Below are 23,351 nucleotides of genomic sequence, written 5' to 3' on the forward strand. Positions count from 1 at the left end.
CATGAAAAAAATCTTTTAAAAAGTCAATATATTAAAAATAAATAGATAAAAATAAAAGCTAGGAAAGACCTAGCTCGTATCTCCCTGGGGAATTCCATTTTCACGTCATTACATCTTCTTGCATTTTATTCTCTTTCCAGTGAAACAGTAGTGTTAATATAGAACTAAATATGACTAGTTTATGTTTGTGTGAGACTTTGAGTGACATATTGATCAACAAATGAGAGAGAAGAGCCCTCACCCTATGCTGGTTTGGAAAGTATGGTCCCATCCCTGTGTATCCTCTGTGCATTATCTGATTTCAATGGCATCTATTACACACTCTAACTCCACGCAAACTTCTTTGTTAAAATGAAAGAAAAAAGCTTTTCTATATCTAGAATTAATTCCATGGGACATATTTCCAGAAAAAAAATGATTTCTAGATCAAAGGATGTTTACCAAATGTTCACTTCAGTTCAGTTGTTCAGTTGTGTCTGACTCTTTGGGACCCCATGGACTGCAGCATGCCAGGCCTCCCTGTCCATCACCAACTCCCTGAACTTGCTCAAACTCATGTCCATTGAGTCAATGATGCCATCCAACCATCTCATCCTCTGTCATCCCTTTCTCCTGCCTTCAATCTTTCCCAGTATCAGGGTCTTTTCCAAGGAGTCAGCTCTTCGCATCAGGTGGTCAAAGTATTGGAGCTGCAGCTTCAGCATCAGTCCTTCCAATGAATATTCAAGACTGATTTCCTTTAGGATTGACTGGTTTGATCTCCTTGCAGTCCAAGGGACTCAGGAGTCGTCTCCAACACCACAGTTCAAAAGCATCAATTCTTTAGGCTCAACTTCCTTTATGGTCCAACTCTCACATCCATACATCACTACTGGAAAAACCACAGCTTTGACTAGATGGACATTTGTTGGCAAAGTAATGTCTCTGCTTTTTAATATGCTGTCTAGGTTGGTCATCACTTTTCTTCCAAGGGACAAGCATCTTTTAATTTCATGTCTGCAGTCACCATCTGCAGAGATTTTGGAGCCTCCCAAAATAAAGTCTGTCACTGTTTCCATTGTTTCCCTATCTATTTGCCATGAAGTGATGGGACAGATGCCATGATTTTAGTTTTTTGAATGTTGAGTTTTAAGCCAATTTTTTCACTTTCCTCTTTCACTTTCATCAAGAGGCTCTTCAGTTCTTCACTTTCTGCCATAAGTGTGGTGTCATCTGCATATCAGAGGTTATTGCTATTTCTCCTGGCAATCTTGATTCCAGCTTGTGCTTCATCCAGCCCAGCATTCACATGATGTACTCTGCATATAAGTTAAATGAGCAGGGTGACAATATACAGCCTTGACATACTCCTTTCCCAATTTGGAACTAGTCTGTTGTTCCATGTCCAGGTGTAACTGTTGCTTCTTAACCTTCATACAGATTTCTCAGGAGGCAGGTAAGATCTGGTATTCCCATCTTTTTAAGAATTTTCCGCAGTTTGTTGTGATCCACACAATCAAAGGCTTTAGTGTAAGTAAATGAAGAAGAAATAGATGTTTTTCTGAAACTTTCTTGCTTTTTCTATGATCCAACAGATGTTGGCAATTTGATCTCTTGTTCCTCTGCCTTTCCTAAATCCAACTTGAACATCTGGAAGTTCTCAGTTCACGTACCGTTGAAGCCTAGTTTGGAGAATTTTGAGCATTACTTTGCTAGAGTGTGAGATGAGTGTAATTGTGCGGTAGTTTGAGCATTGCTTGGCATTGCCTTTCTTTGAAATTGGAATGAAAACAGACCTTTTCCAGTCCTGTGGTCACTGCTGAGTTTTCCAAATTTTCTGGCATATTGAGTGCAGCACTTTCACAGCCTCATATTTTAGGATTTTAAATAGCTCAGCTGGAATTCCACCACCTCCACTAGCTTTGTTCGTACTGATGCTTTCTAAGACCACTTGACTTCGCACTCTGGAATGTCTGGCTCTAGGTGAGTGATCACACCATCATGGTTATCTGGGTCATTAAGACCTTTTCTGTATAGTTCTTATGTGTATTCTTGCCACCTCTTCTTAATATCTTCTGCTTCTCTTAGGTCCATACCGTTTCTGTCCTTTATTGTGCCTATCTTTACATGAAATGTTCCCTTGGTGTCTCCAATTTTTTTGAAGAGATCTCTAGTCTTTCCCATTCTATTGTTTTCCTCTATTTCTTTGCACTGATCACTGAGGAAGGCTTTCTTATCTCTCCTTGCTATTCTTTGGAACTCTGCATTCAGATGGATATATCTTTCCTCCTTTGCTTTTCGCTTCTCTTTTCTCACCTATTTGTAAGGTCTCCTCAGACAGCCATTTTGCCTTTTTGCATTTCTTTTTCTTGGGAATGGTTTTGATCACCACCTCCTGTACAATGTTTCAAACTTCTATCCATTGTTCTTCAGGCACTCTGTCTATCAGATCTAATCCCTTGAATCTATTTGTCACTTCCACGGTATAATCATAAGGGATTTGATTTAGGTCATAGCTGAATGGTCTAGTGCTTTTCCTTACTTTCTTCAGTTTAAGTCCGAATTTTGCACTGAGGAGTTCATGGTCTGATCCACAGTCAGCTCCTGGTCTTGTTTTTGCTGACTGTATAGAGCTTCTCCATCTTTGGCTGCAAAGAATATAATCAATCTGATTTCAGTATTGACCATCTGGTGATACCCATGTATCGAGTCGTCTCTTGTGTTGCTGAAAGAGGGTGTTTGCTATGAGCAGTGAGTTCTCTTGGCAAAACTCTGTTAGCCTTTGCCCTGCTTCATTTTGTGCTCCAAGGCCAAACTTGCCTGTTACTCCAGGTATCTCTTGACTTCCTACTTTTGCATTCCAGTCCCCTAAGATGAAAAGGATATCTATTTTTGGTGTTAGTTCTAGAAGGTCTTGTAGGTTTTCATAGAAGTGTTCAACTTCAGCTTCTTCGGCAAGGCAAACCATTCAAGTCTATGCCCCAACCATTAATGCCAAAGAAGCTGAAGTTGAACGGTTGTGCAGATATGCAGAATATCTCAAAGATGTTTCTGTGTGCATCCTTTGATGGGAAACATGACCTTGCCCCAAGGCTGCTCTTGGCTGTTTCTCCTTGGTCTCCCATTCCCTCCCGTCCCTAATTAACAACTGCTTGAACCTGCCCATTTGAACTCAGAGAAGGTTGAGGCGGCTGAATGAAGGCTGTTTCCTATAATCAAAGAAATAGGGGACACAGCAATACTTTGTGCCTAGGAGCCCCGTAGGGCTCTGTGGAATCATGGTGAACTTCTTCTGTATGTAGTTTAAAAAAATGTGTGTTTTAGGAGTGAGATTAAAAGATTGAATGTGGTTTTTCTTCCCCCTAGGTTATATGCATTTTAAAAATTTTTTCTCCAAAATTGTCTCCTGCTTTCCCAAGCTTCCCTTGTCCTGAATCTACTTTCTCCTGGGTCCTTTCTCCCAGCTAGGAGGATGAGGAGCAGGGGGTAGAGAATGTGGGCTCTGGAAGCGAGTGGCCCTGGGCCAGGACCCCCATCCCCCAAGCTGTGTGAAATCAGGAAATCACTCCACCTCTCTGAGTCTTGGTTCCTAATCTGTACTTTAGATCCTGGTTCCCGACACACCAACTGTGTGACCTTGAGTAAGTAATTCACCTCCTGGGGCCTGTTTCTCCTCTGTACAAGGTGGCTGGTGGTGGACCATATCTCCATGTTTTACTCCTAGCCACGGTCAATCCAGTCCACTGCCTGTTCTCACCTCAGAGACAGGCCCCTCCTCTCACCTCTCTGCAGAACCTCTTGGCAGACAGATGCCTCCTGATCCCGACTGTCCTCTGATAACTCCTCCACCCTCCGCATTTGCACAGGGGACAGCTGGGAAGCTGAACTGCAAGTATCCAAAAAGAGGACCACCTGAAGGATGTGTGGTGGTGGAGATGAGGTCTCACCTCCAGAGCCCCAGGAATAGGAGGGTCTGGCTAAGGCCTGGGGTCCTTCCCACCACCAGCTGGGGAGTCCCTCCATTCTTTCCTCAGTGATGGTGTATATTGAGAACTTGGGGTTTGGGGATCCCCTGTTTGGTTCTTGGATCTTGGCGCAGACACCAATTCCCTGCTGCAGGAAATCCTTCTACAGCTCAGATTACAGCCTGGCTACCTGACTGCCTCCCTACCTGTCTCTCCCTTAGAATTTTCCATTATCTCTCTCTCAGGGCAAGCCCCAGGGAGAGATACAAAGTAGATTGTTAAGCACCTCTCGTCTCCCCTGTTTCTCAGGAGCCCCATATTTCACCCTCTGGAGGAACCCACCCTTCCACCTTCCACCCTTAGCTGGTTGGGACATTCTCACAGGTGTAAATGGTAGTCTTAAACGCAAGGATGAAACTCTGATAGTAGCATTGCAGCCATCCACTCCTGAATTGAGGACAGTATATGGAGGATGGCAGATTTTCCCCAATGGCCCTGGAATCACTCCAAGTAGGAACAGACACAACTCATAAGGGAGAAAATGTCTCATGCTGGCTGCCAGCTGTTTTTGCTTCCTCTTCCAATTTGCCAGTGTGTGCGTGGCTTTCTCAGTGCAAGCTTCAGCTCCAGCACCTAAACCCTCTTGGGTTTGATGGGCCTGGAGTTTTCTCCTGGCACCAGATGCAGGCAGGAAATACTGACATATCCTGAGAAACTGTGGTTGGTGCCCAGAGCTACACTCTCTTAATCCCCACCTACCATCTGGGAGCAGAAATTGGAGTCTGCTCCAGCCTCCTGCCTGTTTTCTGAAAGGGGGTCAGCTCTGGCAGGAAGCCACACCCACGAGGTGTCACCCTCAACTCCTCAGCCCGCATCCTGGCATCCTCAAGAGGGTCACATTTCCTTAATTATTTCTGCCACCAGGTGAGCCTCCCTCTCCACCCTTGGCCTCCCCTGGCAGTAGCCTTCTGCCAAAACAAAGGGCACTGCTTGCTGGCATCCTTGAAAATCCGCCTTCCCCACACAGATGCCTGGACATGGGTGCTGAGTGAGGCTGGAGCTCAGAAGTTGCCACGTTTGAAATATCCGTCCCACATCTAGGCTTGCCCGGCCAGACCGATCATCTTGCCTCCCTTCCCCCCGCTCACAATTGGATAGGTTTTTACACACACACACACACGCACACACACACACACACACACACACACACACACACACACACACACAGATCATCTTGCCTCCCTTCCTCCCGCTCACAATTGGATAGGTTTTTACACACACACACACACACACACACACACACACACACACACACACACACACACACACACACCCCTGTGAAACCAGCACCACAATCAAGACTGGGAACAGTCCATCAAGCCCCAAGTTTCCTCATACCCTTTTGGGATCCCTCCCACCTTCCCTCATCCCCCCACCCTCAAGCAAACCTTGATGTCTTTTCTGTCATTATATATCAATTTTCATTTTTAGATTTTTTTTTTGATGGATGGAGTCTTATAGTATGAATTCTTTTTTATCTGCTTTTTTTTTCACTCAGCATGATTATTCTGAGATTCATCCGTGTCATTGCTTGGTATAAATAGTTCATTCCCATTTGCATTCTAATCAACTGTGTGAATATACCACAGTTCATTTATCCATTCTCCTTTTAATGAGCATATAGGTTGTACCCAAATTGGGGCTGTTATGAATAAAGTTGCTATGTACATTTCCTAGGTTTCCCAGGTGGCACTAGTGGTAAAGAACCCATCTGCCAATACAGGAGAATGTAAGAGACATGGGTTCGACCCCTGGGTCAGGAAGATCCCCTGGAGGAAGGCATGGCAACCGACTCCAGTATTCTTGCCTAGAGAATCCCATGGACAGAGGAGCCTGGCAAGCTATGGTCCATAGCGTTGCAAAGAGTCGGACTTGACTGAAGTGACTTAGCATGCATGTGTATACATTTAATGCTTGAGTTTCTGTATGGACAAAAGCTTTTATTTCTCTTGGGTAAATACACAGGAGTGGAATGACCAGATCATATGGTGGATGTATGTGTAATGTATGTATGTATCTTGATGAAAGTGAAAGAGGAGAGTGAAAAAGTTGGCTTAAAGCTCAACATTCAGAAAACTAAGATCATGGCATCTGGTCCCATTACTTCATGGAAAATAGATGGGGAAACAGTGGAAACAGTGTCAGACTTTATTTTGGGGGGCTCCAAAATCACTGCAGATGGTGATTGCAGCCATGAAATTAAAAGACGCTTACTCCTTGGAAGGAAAGTTATGACCAACCTTGACAGCATACTGAAAAGCAGAGACATTACTTTGTCAACAAAGGTCCGTCTAGTCAAGGCTATGGTTTTTCCAGTAGTCATGGATGGATGTGAGAGATGGACTATAAAGAAAGCTGAGCGCTGAAGAATTGATGCTTTTGAACTGTGGTGTTGGAGAAGACTCTTGAGTCCCTTGGACTGCAAGGAGATCCAGCCAGTCCATCCTAAAGGAAATTAGTCCTGAATATTCATTGGAAGGACTGATGTTGAAGCTGAAACTCCAATACTTTGGCCACCTGATGCGAAGAGCTGACTCATTTGAAAAGACCCTGATGCTGGGAAAGATTGAGGGCAGGAGGAGAAGGGGACAACAGAGGATGAGATGGTTGGATGGCATCACCGACTCGATGGACATGGGTTTGGGTGGACTCCGGGAGTTGGTGATGGACAGGGAGGCCTGGCGTGTTGTGGTTCATGGGGTCACAAAGAGTCGGACACAACTGAGCGACTGAACTGAACTGAACTGATGCAAATATATGTATATGTACTATTTTAATACAAAATATAATGTATATAATAGTAGTAAAACACACATAACATAAAATTTATCATCTTAACCAGTATAAATGTACAATTCAGTAGTGTTAAACATACATTGCTGTGCAACGAATCTCCTGAACTTTTCCTTCTTGAAAAACTAAAACTCTGTCTCCATTAACCAACTCCCCATTTCCCCCTTCCCCTAGGCCCTGATAACCACCATTCTATTTCTGTGAGTTTGGATACTTTAGATACCTCATGTCAGTGGAATTGTAACAGTATTTGTCTTTTTGTGACTGGTTTATTTCATGTATAATGTCCTCAACATTCAGGCATGTTGTAGCATGTGACAGGATTTCCTTCCTTAAGGCTGGATAATATAGACCGTGAATACAGACCAAATTTTATTGATCTATTCATTTATCAGTGGACATTTGGGTTGCTTCCACCTCTTGGCTATTGTGAATAATACTGCAAGGAACATTGGTGTGCAGATATCTCTTCGAGATTCTCTTTTCAATTCTTATAGATATATACAAACTGAGACATATACCCAGAATACATGTCCGACTTTTTAAGAAATTGCCAAATTATCTTTCAAAGTGACTGTATCATTTTACATTCCCAGTGGTGTATGAGGATTCCAGTTTCTCCACATTCTCACCAACACTTTGTATGGTCAATCTCTTTTATTTTTTGTGTTTTTAAAAAAATATTTATTTGGCTGCACTGGATCTTACTTGCAGCATGTAAAATCTTTTAGTTGTGGCATTTGAACTCAGCTGTGGTATGTGGGATCTAGCTCCCTGACCACAGGTTGAACCTGGGCCCCCTGCATTGGGAGTGTGGAATCTGAGCCACTGAACCTCCAGGGAAGTTCCCTGGTCAGTCTTTTTAATATTAGCCATTCTAACAGGTGTGTTGTGGTATCTTATTGTGATTTTAATCTGCATTTCCTTAATGACTAATAATGTTGAAATCTTTTCATTTGCTTATTAGTTGTTCAAGTATATTCTTTGGTGAAGTGTCTGTTCAACTCTTTTGCCCAATTTCCCCCTAGACTTTTATTTGATAAGCTTTTTTTAAAAATTATTTTAGATTTACAGGAAAAATGTGAAAATAGTACAGAGAGTTTCCATATACCCCATATCTAGGTTTCCCTATTATTTTATGTCTCATACTTGTTAGATGTTATAGCCTAGTACATAAATCATTTGGTACATAATATGGTGTCTTGTTTATAATTAATGAACCAACACTGATAAATTGTTACTAACTGAAGCCCATTCTTTATTCAGATTTCATTAGTTTTCACCTAATGTCCTCTTTCTGACCCAGTATCCCATCCGGGATCCCATGGTTGTGCCACCTCCTCAGGCTCCTCTTGTCTGTCACTGCTGTTCGGACACTCCTTGTTTTTAATGACCTGTGTGCTGTACTTAGTTGCTCAGTCATGTCTGACACTTTGCAACCCCATGGACTGTAGCCCACCAGGCTCCTCCATCCATGGGGATTCTCCACGTAAGAATACTGGAGTGGGTTGCCATGCCTTCCTCCAGGGGATCTTCCCCACCCAGGGTTCGAAACCTCATGGCCGGTGGAGTCTTTACCATCTGGGCCACCAGGGAAGCCCAGGAATAGTGGAGTGGGTAGCCTATCCCTTCTCCAGCAGACCTTCCTGACCCAGAAATTGAACCAGGGTCTCCTGCATTGCAGGCAGATTCTTTACCAGCTGAGCTACCAGGGAAGCCCTTTTAATGAACTGCTGGCCAGATATTTTGTAGAATGTCCTTTAGTCAGGGTTTGCTTGATGTTTTTTCTCATGGTTAGACTGGGGTTATGGGTTTGAGGGAGGAAGACAACTGATGCAAAGTGCCATTCTCATCACATTGTATCGAGGATACGTGCTGCCTACATGACATATCACTGATGACATTGACCCTGGTCAGCTGGCTGAGGTCATATTTCTGGTGTCTCCACCTTAAAGTTACTCTTTCTCCTTTCCATACTGTGCTCTTTGGAAAGAAGTCACTATGCAAAGCCCACGTGGAAGGAGTAGGTTATTTTCCACTTCTTTAAGGGCTGAAGTATCCAGTGAAATTATTGTGAATTCTGTATGAGAGATTTGTCTCTTTCTTCCCCATTGACTTACCTATTCAATCAGCTGTTTATATCACTATGGACGCTCTAGTACTTATTTTTTACTGTGAGTTATTATTCAGTCCTACTTTATTTATTTTGTTAGTCAAATTGTTCCAGTTTTGACCACGGGGAGCTCTTTCCATTGGCTCTTTGCCCATTTACAAAATGGAATTGGTTGTTTTCTTGTTAAGAGCTTTGATGTGTTCTCAATAAATGCCCTTTTTCAGAAATACTATTTGCAAATATTTTCTCCCAGTCCATGATTTCTCTACCCAACTCCTTAAGAGTGTCATCTGAAAAGGAGAAATTTTTTATTTCAGTAGGGTCCATATTAATTTTTATCCTTTGTGGATCATGCTTTTGGTGTCTTTATCTAAGAAATCTTTCCTTCATTCAAGATTACAAAAAATCTTTCTCCTTTGTTTTCTTCTAGAGGATTTTTAATGTTTTAAAATACAAAGGTTTTATTATTAAAAACCAAATACCTGAGTCATGGTGAACTCAGCTCAATTATTTTAGGCAATTACAGTGTACAAGGAGATTAACATTTACCAGTAAGAAAAACAGGTATAGGCAATTAATTTCTTAGAGACATTAGTGATTGGAAGGAGTCTGGAGAAAAGGAAATGTTCAGTCTGTAAAACAAACAAACAAAAAAAATGACCCCCAAATTAAATAGAGCTATTTTTGCAATTTTACTAAATATTTTATTTTATTAAATATTTTATTAAAATATTTTATTAAATATTAAAGTGTTTTAATATTTAGGTGAAAAAGGATATGTGCCCTCCAAAGAGTCACTCCACTTGCACCAAAAGATTTGGTTTCTTTTTTTCCTAGTAGAGCAATATTTCTTTTTATTTTTTAATTGAAGTTTAATTAGAGATATAATTGACACAGAGCATTATATTAGTGTCAGGTGTACAGATGATGATTAAAAAATTGTGTATGTTGCAGAATGACCCTCACAAAAAGTCTAGTTACTTCCATCACTACACAGAGTTATAAAAAGCTTTTGTTTTCTTGTGATGGGAACTTTTAAGATCTACTCTCTTAGCAACTCTCAAATATTTGATAGAGTATTGTTAATACTAACTCTAATCACCAGCTTGTACATTCCATCCTGTGACTTATTTATTTTATAACTGGAAGTTTGTACCTTTTGACCCCTTCACCCTTTTCACTCACTCCCCACCGTTCTTCCTGAGGCTTTTCATTTGTTTAGGTTTTCATTTATGTCTGTGATCTATCTTGAGTGAATTTTTTTTATAAAGTATAAGATATAAATCTAAATTCTTTATAAAAAATGGATATCATGTTATTCCAACGTTGTTTGTCGAAAAGACTTTGCTTTCTCCATTGAAATAACTTTGCATCTTGGGCTAAAATCAGTTTTCTATGTATGTCACGGGTCTATTTCTGGGCCTTCTGTTTTGTACCATTGATAGATTTACCCATCTTTATGTCAATCCCATACTGTCTTGATCACTATAGCTTTATAATAAATCTTGAAATCAGGTAATCTTAGTTCTCCAGCTTCTGTTCTATTTTCAAAGTTGTTTTTGTTATTCTAGGTCTTTTGTATTTTCATACGAATTTTTTAAATGGCTTGTGAATTTCTACACTGAAAGCAATCACATTATATTTTTCATGTCAACTTACTCTCTCATCCTCTGCAATTACCACCTCAAACCTTCTGCTCCTGACCTCCAGTCTTTTACTCTACCTGGCTTCCTACTTCACAGAGAAAACCAAAGGCATCAGAGGGGAGTTCTCTCGACTTTGTGCCACCAAATATACAGACTCACCTTTCCCTGACCCTTCTTAGCATATGTCCAAAGCTCACCCACCCACCTGGGCTCAGACCCCATTCCTGTCTCAGAATTCTCCAATTTTTCATCATTCCCCCTCTCTCTCCAACCCCCATCTCTCAACTTGATCCTTACCAGCAACATTTAAATCTACCCCAGCCATCTATCAATATACAATCATTCAATATAAATTCAAGTAAGTAAAGAGAGTCTATTGAAAAGCACTAATCCAGGAATTCCCTGGTGGCCCAGGGTTAGAATTCTGGGCTTTGTCCACCATGGCTGGGTTCAATCCTTGGTCAGGGAACTGAGATCCTCTAGATATGTGGCAAAAGCAAAACAAAAACAATGACAAGCACTCATCCTGTTTTTGAAAATAGTTTGGGAAACCATTTTTTTGCAAACACCATGCTGATGTCAGGGGTTAGAAATGCCACCTGTGACCCCATGCTGTCGTTCTTCCTAGATGCTGCTTATCTTAATTCTCCTTCCAAGAGAGTGATTTTCCCCCGGGTAGAAGTGTACTGCCAGATAGAACTCGCCCTTGGCAACGAGTGTCCTGAACGCTGTCAACCAAGCCTCCAAAGAGAGCTGGCCAGTCCAGAAGAATCCAGACAACTTCACACACAGTGGGCTCCCAAAGGGGATAGAAGGGGTGGCTGCAGTCCACCTCTGTCCCCACCCATGCAGGCACCCGAATCCACAAGTGACTGGCCTGTGGAGTCACCTGTTTCATCACCTGCATCGCCACCAGCCTTATCACCATCACGTTCTCCAACTGACTTGCCACCTGCGTCACTCCCAGCTGTGCCCTTACTCCCCGGCTCAACACCTGGGCTGTCACCTGGATCACCATCACAGCAGATACAATCGACTGGATCACCACCCAAGTCCCCACCCCCCCAGGCATCTGTGTCACCCAGGCCATCCCCAGGGCCTTCCACTGTGGGGGCACCTCCAACGTTGCCCCAATATTCTTCTTCAGCATCACCTTCACAGCCACCTGTGGAGGAACTGGGCCCAGAACAGCCCCAAGGTATGGACCCTTCTGGCCTCTCTCAGCTGCCTCACATCCAGAGCCCACTGGCAAGTGTGTAATGATGTGGTAGCTAATAGCCATTGCTTTAGAGGTGTGCGCTGGTGAAGTTAGTTAGCCCTTACTGGTTATGAGGAAAGGACACCACGGGAAGGCAGTGTACTTGACTTTTTGTTTTTTCCTTTAGTCTGTGCATGCATGGCTTCATTCATGTCCGACTCTTTGCGACCCTAGGGATCATAACCTGCCAGGCTCCTCTGTCCATGGGATTCTCCAGGCAAGAATGTTGGAATGGGTTGCCATTCCCTTATCCAGGGGATCTTCCCGACCCAGGGATCAAACCTGTGTCTCTTACACCTCCTGCATTGCCAGGCGGGTTCTTTACCGCTAGCTCCTGTCTAGTGAGTCTCAAAGTGTGGTCCCCAACCAGCAGCAATAGCATCACCTGAGAACTTGTTAGAAATAAAAATTCTCAGGTCCTACCACATGCCTACTAAATCAACAATTCTAGGGGTGGGATCCAGCTGTCAGAATTTTTTACAAGCCCTCCAAGTTCTTTTGCCCTCTCACATTTGAGAACTGCTATTCTAGTAGATTTTTATTGTGAAAGTCACTGTGCCAGGGCAATGGTACTCAAAGAGAGGTCTGTGGGCCAGTGTCAGTCTCTGAATTATTTGTTACTTGTACACAGTGAAATGAATGCAGAAAGTGAGAACAAGCATTTCGAAATGTTGATAGCAATAAGATAGAGCCGTGACATCCAAGAGTTGCATCATTTTCCTGCTAGTTCATTTGTAATGTATTTTACCAAATGACTAGTCCATTATGGATTGTAAGTATGATTTTTAGAAATTGGTTCTTCAGTACAGGTAGTTTGAGAAGCACCTCTCTGGGGGCTTCAAAGATGAACTGTTCTCAATTCCTCACTCTCAGGAAATCTCCCTTCCAACAGAGGGAATGGCATGGATGATAACTTCAAAAATACAAGAAGAAATTCTTAAGTACCGTGTAACCAAGAAAAACAGTGTTGAGGGTACTTACAGAGAATAAGATCACCTCTCTCTGCGGGTTAATAAGGAAGGCTTCTCGGAGGTGAGGGGTAATTTGAAAGGGGCAGGGTTTTGATGACGGTGGTTTGTGGGATCTGACCGAGTAGAAAGAACATTCAGATTTTGTTTATTCTAGAGGTCTGGGTGCAGAGGAGGAAGGCACATTCAGTATGGAGAGGGTGCCTGTTGGTGCCCACTGTAGGTGGTCTGGGTGGGGACCAAGGGAGAGAGGTCCACATGATGGCGTGAGGCCAGATTGTAGGGTCTTCATGGCCCATCGGTCGGGCTTTCATAGTTATTATGGTAAATAATAGCACAGGTTAGCAAGGCTTCCTTCTTTGAGATTCTGCCCCAGGTCAGGTGTGACCTCCTCCTTTTTCTGGAGTAAGTTCACTTTGTCTTTTTTGTTTTCCTTTTGTGTCCTTTTTTTCCTTTTTCTCTTTGAGAATAGGCTCATTTTGCCTTTTATTTTGTTTTTGTTTTTCTTTCCTTGTCTTCCTTTCTTTCTTTCCTTTTTTTTTTTTTTTTTGGAATAGGTTCACTTTGATTCTTTTAATCACAAGACAAAAATACCAGAACATTAAGAGTCAGAAAGTTGTTCAAAGTGTTTCACTTGCTCTCTTATTCCCAGTTAAATGAAATGCATCTAATTTATGTTATCACACAAGTGCTTAAAGCCAGCCATCTTCGGGGGCCTGAACAATCATGGGTCCTGAGTTGGCATTCCTCACTCGTATCGGGGTTGGGCAGAGGGTACAGATAGCCCGGTGGTTTTCCACTACATACCATATTACCCCAGGGAGACATTCGGCAGTCCCTGGAGACATTTTTGGTTGTCACCTGATGGGAAACATCTAGTCGGGAGAAGCCAGGGATGCTGCTAAACATCCTACAATGCTCAACCCTTACACCAAAGACTTGCCTGGCCAGTGGTGTCAGTCCTGCTCAGGTCGAGAAGCCCTGCTGGGTCCCACCGGTGACATCTGAGGCCATCAGGGGGAGTTGGACAGAGCGCTGCCCCCGGGGGTTCATGTTATTTGTTGTTTTGCCATGTTACTGTTGGGGGTGGGAGTGTTGCGGAAAGTCCTGGGAAAAATCCATAAACAAAGGAACCACAAATGTTCTGGGGAAGTGAGGGACAGCCAGCAGGTCCCCAGATGAAAGGTCTCCAAGTTCCTCAGATAGACAAACTTGCTAATTTATTCCATATTATTTTTATTTACATGTGTTACATAATTACACCTTAATATTCATGTATTATATATCCCCATACTCAAAGGAAATGTGCAAAGAGCTTACTTAAGAATAGTGGCCATGATGGGACTTCCCTGGTGGTCCAGTGGTTAAGACTGCACGCTTCCAATGCGTGGGGAGTGGATTTGATCCCTGGTCAAGGGAGCTAAGATCCCACATGGCCGCAGCATGGCCAAAAATTTTGAAAAGAATACTGGTCATGAAATGATTTGTGTTTCCTATTCCAGTAAAGAAGACAAAAAAGCAGTACAGAAAGCAGATGATGGAAGGTTCAGGCCCCTGTGGGGGATTTTCTTGAAAACTTTCCCTAACACAACTGGCTGCTTTTTAGGAGAGAATTGTTGATAATATTACGTCAAGGGTTAGCTTCAGGCCTTCCCGCAGATGCCGCTGCCCTGGATCTCAGTCAAATGCTAAAATATGATTCTGGTCCCAAATACGAGAATTTAAGAAAAAGAGTTTCTAAACATTCTCACTTTCTTCGTATTGTTATTTCAAAAATGACTAAGTACTCCTCCTCCCCATCCCCATCTCACTCACATCTTCTGTATTTTTATTTTTGGCTGTAGCTCCCTTTGCCTCTTCAAATTCGCAAAGCGCCGTGCCTCTGGCTCACGCAAAGGAAACCACCAGCAAACCTGACGCAGCGTGAGTGTCTCCTTGACTGGGGGCAGTTTCTGTCCTTTGGCCGGGGAGGGGCCCCAGCTAAATGATGCTTTCCATCTCTTTAGCTGCCTGGGGATCCTCTTCTGGATGCCGTTACAGACCACCGCCCTTCTGTCTCCTTCACCGGGGGTCACGGGGACATGACTCTGCTCCTGCCGACAGTGTCATGCCCCCGGTCCCTGCTGGGCACACGCAGGAGAGTACCTCCTCCGGATGCGGTGGAGGAGTGTGCGCCCCTCCCCATACCTGACTCTCTGGGGATGTCTCAGTTCAAGAGAGCTGGCAGGCCTGCTGCATCCTAGCGTTGGGTGGGTCCTGTACAGTCTGAATTAAGGGGACTCTACCCCAAATCTCCCTTAATCGAAATCATTTTCTAACAGCATAAGAAGGGACCTAATACTGCTATGTTGCAGATTGTCCCCAGAAAATCTGCTTTCATAATGCACATCAACTGTCTGGGGTGTGTAACAAGTGCTCCATTGTTATCATTACAACTATTACGAGAGGGCCTGGGGAGCTTCTTTTTTCTTTTAACCTCTCTGAGAATCACAATACCCAGACTCCCTTGCTGACTGAATGCCAATGGGGTTGGCCAGTGGAAGGCACCAGCAGGAGATCAGAGAGTAAACCAGGGTGTTTCTATTCACCAACCTCATCCCTCCCCTCCTTGGGGTAGCTTTGGCAGTGGCTGAGTTTTCCTATGGCCGCAGTCAGAGAAAAGGGCCCAAGGCACTTTTATTTTTGATATTCTCACTCGGTATCATACCCAGGATATTAAAACATGCCTGCTTCTCACATTAAGTATAGTTTTAATTATAAAATTTTTGGAAAGAGTTTACATACATAATTTTGTGCTTGGGCATAAATTATGCATTTTGTTCACATGATAGCTTACTTTATTGCACTGATGTGTAACTGTATAAAAGTTTGAGTTTCATTTGACTAGTGGGTATGATGTTACTTAGATAAACATTCACTGATTACAAAGTAAAAGTTCACTGGGGGAACTCTGATGTTCAGCCAGAGTTGAGAATCATAGCATTGGTGTATCTGTCTACCTTCTGAGCTGGAGTGCAGCCCTGTCGTTAACTAACCATCACTTCATCTCTTTGTCCAGGGAGAGCCCTGCTGAAGGGTCCATCTGGGTGAGCAAGGTATTCAAGAAGAACAAACAAAAGTCAAGTGGCACCAGAAGAGGCTGCTTAAGACATCCACGAACCAAGAAAACAGGCAGCAAAGTGCAGTGAGCATGATTAGTGTTTCTAATCCCATGGGAAGGGGACGGTCTGCAGGAAGATTATAGAGGTAGTGAGGGGGTCAGTAAGGGTCAGGATGAGGAGCTGGGCTTCGGAGTTGGATGCACCCAACATAAAATCCCTGGTCAGCCACAGTCTTACCCAGGGAGCATGCTTAGGACTCTTGGTCTTTCTGACCTCTATCTCCTGATCTGTAAAATAGGGCTGATACCAACTTGTAAGGCTGTTGTGAGGGTTTAACTAGATCAACTGTGTAACTTGCTTCGCAGAGTGCAAGATGTGTAATAGCAGTCAATAATTAGTAGATATTATGGTTATAACTCCTAGAAGTTAACTAGCTACTTCTTAGCTTCTGAATAGAACTCTACTTAAAGAAGATGGTTCTTTGGGACACTAGTCCACCATCTTCTCAATCTGCTATATTCTGGAATTAAGTTGCTATTCCTTGTCCTGTGCTAAAGTCACTTCAGTCGTGTCTGACTCTGTGATCCTATGGACTCTAGCCTGCCAGACTCCTCTGTCCATGGGATTCTCTAGGCAAGAATACTGGAGTGGGTTGCCATGCCCTTCTCCAGGGGATCTTCCCAAGCCAAGAATCAAACCCACATCTCTTCTATCTGCTACACTGGCAGACAGGTTCTTTGCCACTAGCACCACCTAGGAAGCCCATTCCTTATCCCAGAGAGGGGAAGAAAAGAACCGTTCTTAAAAACCCGACAGGTGGGTGCTCATGTGACTCACCATGTAGAGTTCCTAACTCTTGCCAACCTGCAGCTGGAAGTCCTGACCAATGTAGGCCTGCTTCTAATTGCTTTTGACTCTACTAGATTGTTTTGGTTTAGTTAGTCAAACTTTATTGAGCAGCTATTAAATGCCATGGGGTCACAGTCAGACACAACTGAGCAACTAAGCACAGCACAAATGCCAAGCACTCTTCCAGGTTCTGGGGATATCAAAGATGAATTCAGGGACTTCCTTGGTAGTCCAGTGGTTAAGACTCCCTGGTCCCAAAGCAGGGGCCACGGGTTTAATCTCCGGTCAGAGAAGTTCTGCATGCTGCAGGGCATAGCCAAAAAAAAAAAAAAGATACTGGCTGATACAGCCAATAATGTTTGCCATGGCAGTATAAGGGATTTCTCTGGTGGTCCAGTGGTTAAGACTCTGTGCTCTCAATGAAGGGAGCACAGGTTCAATCCCTGGTCAGGGAAATAAGATCCTGCATGCCTCATGGTGTGGCTAAAAAAAAAGCAAGATGAATTCAACTTGATCCCCAACTTTGAAGATTTACCCCAAAGTTTGATTTACATGGGTTTGATCCTTGGGTTGGGAAAATCCCCTGGAGAAGGAAATGGCAACCCACTCCAGTATTCTTGCCTAGAAAATTCCATGGACAGAGGAGCCTGGTGGGTCACAGTCCATGAGACTGCAAAAGAGTTGGATGTGACTGAGCAACTGAGTGCACAGCAAGGGTGTAGGACCCATAGGGCAGTCGCTGGTTTACTGGACCTTATGGGTGGGATCAGTGCAGCCTGGAATTAGTCACTCTGTTCCTTGGTCTCTATCCTCAGCACTTGCCTGAACTTTGAGTCTGTCTCTAGGAGCCCAGGGTCAGGTGCAGTCATAAGGATGTAGGAAGGTCTGCCTTGGGTGTGGGGAGCTTCCCTGCAGCTGGGGTGCTCTCTGGGAGCCAGGTCCAGACTTGGCTCTTTGACTCCAGAGCCACACCTCTTCTCGTGCTCAGAATAGTGGGAACCGTGCACTTCAGCCACAGCTACCTTGGTTGATAAACTTGTAGGAATCAAGGTGTTGTACAAGAAGCAGGATGTGATAAAAACAAACAAAACGATTTTCATAAGCTGTGGGAAACCTTGTTGTCAGTGAGTCACACATCCTGTGTGCAGTGTTCTTTTATAGAACAAGTTATGAAACTACTGGGAGGCAATATACCAATTGATCTTAAGCAATTCCTTCAGATTTATTGCTTTGAGTTTCAAAGACAAGGTTGGGGGACATAAATATATATATATAAATACATATATATATGGCATAGAAAAGTAGAAGTGATCCAGGAAGAGGAAAGACCTGTTCCCAAACTACAGTCACAAGAGACACTGTCACATCCACTGGCTCAGTTCAGTTCAGTTCAGTCACTTAGTCGTGTCCGACTCTTTGCAACCCCATGAACCACAGCACGTCAGGCTGCCCTGTCCATCACCAACTGCCGGAGTCCACCCAAACCCATGTCCATTGAGTTGGTGATGCCATCCAACCATCTCATCCTCTGTCGTCCCCTTCTCCTCCTGCCCTCAATCTTTCCCAGCATCAGGGTCTTTTCAAATGAGTCAGCTCTTCGCATCAGGTGGCCAAAGTATTGGAGTTTCAGCTTCAACATCAGTCCTTCCAATGAACACCCAGGACTGATCTTTAGGATGGACTGGTTGGATCTCCTTGCAGTCCAAGGGACTCTCAAGAGTCTTCTCCAACACCACAGTTCAAAAGCATAAATTCTTCAGCACTCAGCTTTCTTCACAGTCCAACTCTCACATCCATCCATGACCACTGGAAAAACCATAGCCTTGACTAGATGGACCTTTGTTGGCAAAGTAATGTCTCTGCTTTTCAATATGCTGTCTAGGTTGGTCATAACTTTCCTTCCAAGGAGTAAGCGTCTTTTAATTTCATGGCTGCAATCACCATCTGCAGTGATTTTGGAGCCCCCCAAAATAAAGTCTGACACTGTTTCCACTGTTTCCCCATCTATTTGCCATGAAGTGATTAGTCCTGGGGAAACTCCTGGTCTCCTGGCAGAAGAAAGAGTCTAGAATAAAAGCTCAGGATAGATGTTCTATGTATTACTCTGGGTGTGTCTCTGTCTGTGTACATTTTAAATCAAATGTTCATTCTATACTCTGGCATGGGTTGTATTAGTCAGTTATTGCTGCTTTGATAATGCTGTATAACAGACAACACTCTCCTCACCCCCCTTCACCCCCCCCACGGCCAAGATCTCAGTGGAATACAAAACATTTTACTTTTCTCTTTCACAGGTCTGTGAATTGGCTGGGATAGCTCTGCCTAGGCTTACAGCTTGGGGTCAAGTCTGTCCCTGTCCCTTTTATTCAGGGCCAGCAGTAATGCCAGATACGCTCTTCTCCTGGAGCATGGCTAGATAGATGTATCAGCCTGGCTTTCCTCTGCTGGCCTTCTCTCTCCTCTAGGAAAAGTTCAGTGGTCATCTGATTCAGGTTGTGCAACTGGCCTCCAAGTAGAAAGACAGATTGAAGAACTGAAATACTGCCTACAGGCTACAGATGGAAAAGAAGGAGATCCGTCTTGCTGATTGCTACTCACATCCTTCTTCTCTTTTTTTATGTTTGTTTATTTTTTACTGTACTGGGTCTTTGTTGCTGTGTGTGGGCTTCTCTTTGTGCAACAAGTGGGGGCTACTCTCTAGTTGCAGCGCACGGGCTTCTCACTGTGGCAGCTTCGCCTGTGGAGCATGGGTTCAAGGCACTCAGATTTCAGTTGTTGCGGCTCACGAGCTCTAGAGCTTGGGCTCAGTTCTTGCACCGACTTCGTTGCTCCACAGCATGTGGGATCTTCCCAGACCAGGGATCAAACCTGTGTCCCCTGCACAGGCAAGCAGGTTCTTAACCACAGACCAAGTGTGTCAGACTCCCCAAATTCCCACTGTTAGAGAACCCTTCCTTTGAATTACTATGGAATCTCCCCCTATTCATAGACATTGTAAATCAACTATAATCCAATGAAAATTTTTTAGTAGGTGAATTTAATAATAGCTAAAACTTACATAGTAGTTATTGTATTCCAAGCACTGTGGCACAGACAGGTTAAGTAACAAGCCCAAAGTTATATAGCTGGTAGATGGCAGAGCCAGGATCTGAATCCAGAACATCTGTCACCAGGATTTTGATGTTGACCACTAAGTGGTCCAGCCTCCGGGGTAGAAGGAGCGCTGGAGAGTCAGAAGTCACAGGGTCTAGTGTAGCTCCTCCATTTGGGTAGGGAGAGGCCTGGAGATGCACTCGGACACGTGGCAGGGGGTAGGTCAATCTGGCTTGGGTGCCGTGCTAAAGAGGTTGAACTTCGTCTGTGTTGCTGGGGAGTCATGAGAGGATGTAAACAACAGAATGACATAGTCATATTTGAAAATTATCTAAGAATATCCAAGTCCACATCCCAGCATTTCTCCAAGATGAGTTCTGCAGGTGTCTCCCTGCCATTTCCCAGAGAGGGCAAGTGACTGGCTCAGGGTCACACGGCAAGTGGAGGAGGGCTTGGAAATCAGGATTCCCAGTTCCCCCTTTTTGTCTCATTTTCCCTCACATGTGCTTCCTTGCCTTCTCACATCCAGGTCTGCTCCCTGCCCACTTGACTTCTCTCTGATCTCCACCTCCAAGACAGTTTGGGTTGCCTACAGTCCTCATCCCAGCTGGATCCAGGAATGCAGCTGCCCTGAGGTGTGGAACTCCTCAGGGTGTCCCTGGGAGCCAGACACTGCGTGTCCTGTCCCAGGATGCTCTGGTGACCTCTGAGCCCCATCAGCCCATCTTTCCTTCTGCCCCCACCTGCTTCTTCCTGCTCACGGTCAAGGCCAACACTACTAGCTTGTAGAATGCCTTGTGCACTAAGAAAACAGCACCCTTTCCTTGAGAACTTGACTGCCACCTGCTGGAAAGTTGTCATAATGTGCTGATTTTTTTGAACACTTGATTACTGCTTGAAAACAGTATGAATGACATACAACATGTCTGTGAAGTGCCTACTCTTTTGTACTGGTAGTGTATCCTTGTGCAGTGTGCAATCCACACAACTGTACTCAGCATACTGGAGACCACTCCACCTCTTCCTGAAAAACCAAATGTTAACCAGACTTTTCTAAGTCAAATAATATTGCAAACATGCTTTCACCAGCTCCTGCTTTGCAATGGAATTCTTCTTTTGCAGAAGACCACTTGTATAACAAAGTGAAGCCCTCGAACTGGCTTTTGATACAAATTGAGATTTCCTATTTCCATACACCAGTGTGGCTATTTGCTCAGGATGCCCAAAGCATATGAAGCTGTGAGCAGTGTTCTCGGTGGAAATAAGGGGAGGAAAGTCCTAGATTTGGGACTTGGAGATGATGAATTTGTGTCCTTTTTCTAGGAAACTGTGAGCCGAGAGAGGAAACTTGAGCTGAAACGGGAGAGAACCTGACACCCGTGAGGCTGAACCTTCTCCTCACTGTTCTCAGAGGCCTTCCTCTCACCCCAGACCTTTCAAGGACCAGGGTCCCACCCACTAGCAAGCCTGTTGGGGTAGAGGGTCCTGCTTCCCCCAGGCAAGAGCCTCCTTGTCTAAACATCCTCCCAGCTTCCCTGGGGTCCTTCTGCTACTCTGCTCTGGACAGACAGATGGACGTCAGCACAGACAGGCACTGAGAGTGGGCAGCACAGCCTCCTCCCAGGCAGCTGGGCCCTGAGTCCTCCTCCCAACCCAGCCTGAGTTTGCTTCTTCAAGATCCTCATCCTCCCCCAGGAGTTCATCCACGGGGCAAAACTGTTGGAGGTCAGGCAGAGCTGAACCATGGACACCCTTTCCTGTTTCCTGCGGTGTCAAGAGACCACATCTTCTGCTGTTTGTTTTTTGTTCACACAGTACACAAAAGGCTTGACCTGGATGGAACCAGCGGACTCCATCTCGGCCACTCACGGGAATCCCCTGGAGGCGCTGACCTGGCAAGAAGCCTTCACCAGCTTTTACCCTGGGGATTATTGGTGCAGCTGGGGGAGCGGGCAGCCCTGGCCTTCCCCAAGTCCTGCTCTGCTGACAGAGGAAATGGGAGGCCGTGTGTGCCCTTCCCTCCCCTTTCCCAGCCCAGATGAGGGCACACTCTGCTGTTCACACCTCAGTGAAAACGGTCCACAAGAAAGAGGCCTTTAACTTCCATTTTTGCAGCAAGTCCAGAAAAAAAAAAAAATTAACTCACTGCTTGTGGATAACCTCTAGCTCCAGCCAGAGCCAGTAAGGAAAAACAGGCTGCCCACAGGCCTCAGATGCATTTGCTTAACAAATCCTAGAATGCAAATCCTAGGAGACTGGGTGGAAGCAGCCCTGCCCTATGGCCCCTGAGAAGGACACGTGCAAATTTAAGCCCAGGTGGGTGGGAGGCTATGGCATGGAGGCAGGTGGAACCTACCTTGAACAGGACCATGTGAGGGAACAAGAGTCCACACACTTCCTCTCCAGACGGATCTACCTGGAGGAACCTAAGAACCTTTGAGGGGCCTGAGAAGAACCCAGTGTCAGGTGTTCCAGCATCTGCTGCTTTCTCCAGTTCTGCGGCCCAGACCAGTCAAGAGAGGAGCGCTGGAAGTCAGGTGGAGCGGCCCTGCTGCCTCAGTCCTTTTCCTAAGAAGGTCTTGCTGTTTGCAAGTTACCATGTGCCCAGAAGCCCTGAGACATGTGAGCCAGAAGAGGGAGGGTTTCAATCTTGCTCAACTCAGGAATGCCTATTCCCTGGTGTGAAAAGGAGAATTGAATATAATATTAACTATTGCTGTAACTCAAAGCCTGTATTTGAGCCCAGATGCTCTGAGGTAGTTAGAGAATTGTTCTTGCCTGAATTCCAGAGTGGCGAGAAAAAAAAAAAAAATACAGGACTCTTTGTTAAATTTTAATTTCAGATAAACAATGAATAATTACCTCGTGTAAGGGTACCCCCAGCATTGCAATTATTTGTTGTCTATCTGAGGTTCAGATTTAACTGAACCACCCATATGGGCCACCCATATTTTTCTTTGCTAGTTTTGGCAGCCCTAATAATTCCTCTCTCCTTTTTATGCCTTGGGAAAAAAAGAAAAACCAGCAACAAGAATGGGTTGTGTTTTGAAATCAGAAGGTGTCACTGGTGTCAAGGCCAGAATACTTGCTCGCTTTCCAAACAAGCATAGCTGAGTGATGCCTACAGCACAGCACCTGGGCAGCCCAGCTAACACCCAAACTGGCATTCTCTGTTGACCCCCTTACCCCATTATCTCTGGGTTTGTTTTTTGTGGAGTTGGTTTGTTTGTTGTTGTTTTTTTGCCACCCAGGTTGCACAGAATCTTAGTTCCCTGACCAGAGATTGGACCTGTGCCCTTGGCAGTGAAGTTGTAGTCCTAACCACTGAACTACCAGAGAATTCCCACCCTTATCTCTGACCCACCCAGTTAGCCTCCTGACTTGTCAGGACACTGAGAGATTAGTTAATTATGTCCTGTTATCACTTGCCCACCTTTCAGAAGTCTTTCAAAGCAGCAGGGTCTCCCATGCACCTCGGTGCTCTTGAGGCCTCCGTGGTGAGTAGAGGGAACCCCACTCTCACACT

The 23,351-nt window shown here is 44.5% G+C and overlaps 1 protein-coding gene across 6 annotated transcripts in view; it reads left to right on the forward strand.

Moving 5' to 3' along the window:
• PNPLA1 (patatin like domain 1, omega-hydroxyceramide transacylase) overlaps positions 1-22,693 on the forward strand; it is an 83,302-nt gene extending 60,609 nt beyond the window's left edge. For 3 of the 6 annotated variants that reach the window (XM_081520236.1, XM_081520240.1, XM_081520237.1), the window contains 5 exons: positions 11,185-11,754; positions 14,627-14,705; positions 15,841-15,966; positions 20,355-20,460; positions 21,149-22,693. In XM_081520236.1, coding sequence (XP_081376362.1) covers positions 11,185-11,754; positions 14,627-14,705; positions 15,841-15,966; positions 20,355-20,460; positions 21,149-21,199 — 932 coding nt within the window. In that variant the 3' untranslated portion in view covers positions 21,200-22,693. Of the gene's footprint in view, positions 1-11,184; positions 11,755-14,618; positions 14,706-15,840; positions 15,971-20,354; positions 20,764-21,148 lie in introns of those variants that run through there. The other 3 variants (XM_081520234.1, XM_081520235.1, XM_081520238.1) reach the window with 3 other exon arrangements.
• Positions 22,694-23,351: the final 658 nt, after the last annotated feature.

This window comes from Giraffa tippelskirchi, chromosome 8 (assembly GCF_054371585.1).
Source record: "Giraffa tippelskirchi isolate mGirTip1 chromosome 8, T2T-mGirTip1v1.2.pri, whole genome shotgun sequence".
Classification (NCBI taxonomy): domain Eukaryota; kingdom Metazoa; phylum Chordata; class Mammalia; order Artiodactyla; family Giraffidae; genus Giraffa; species Giraffa tippelskirchi.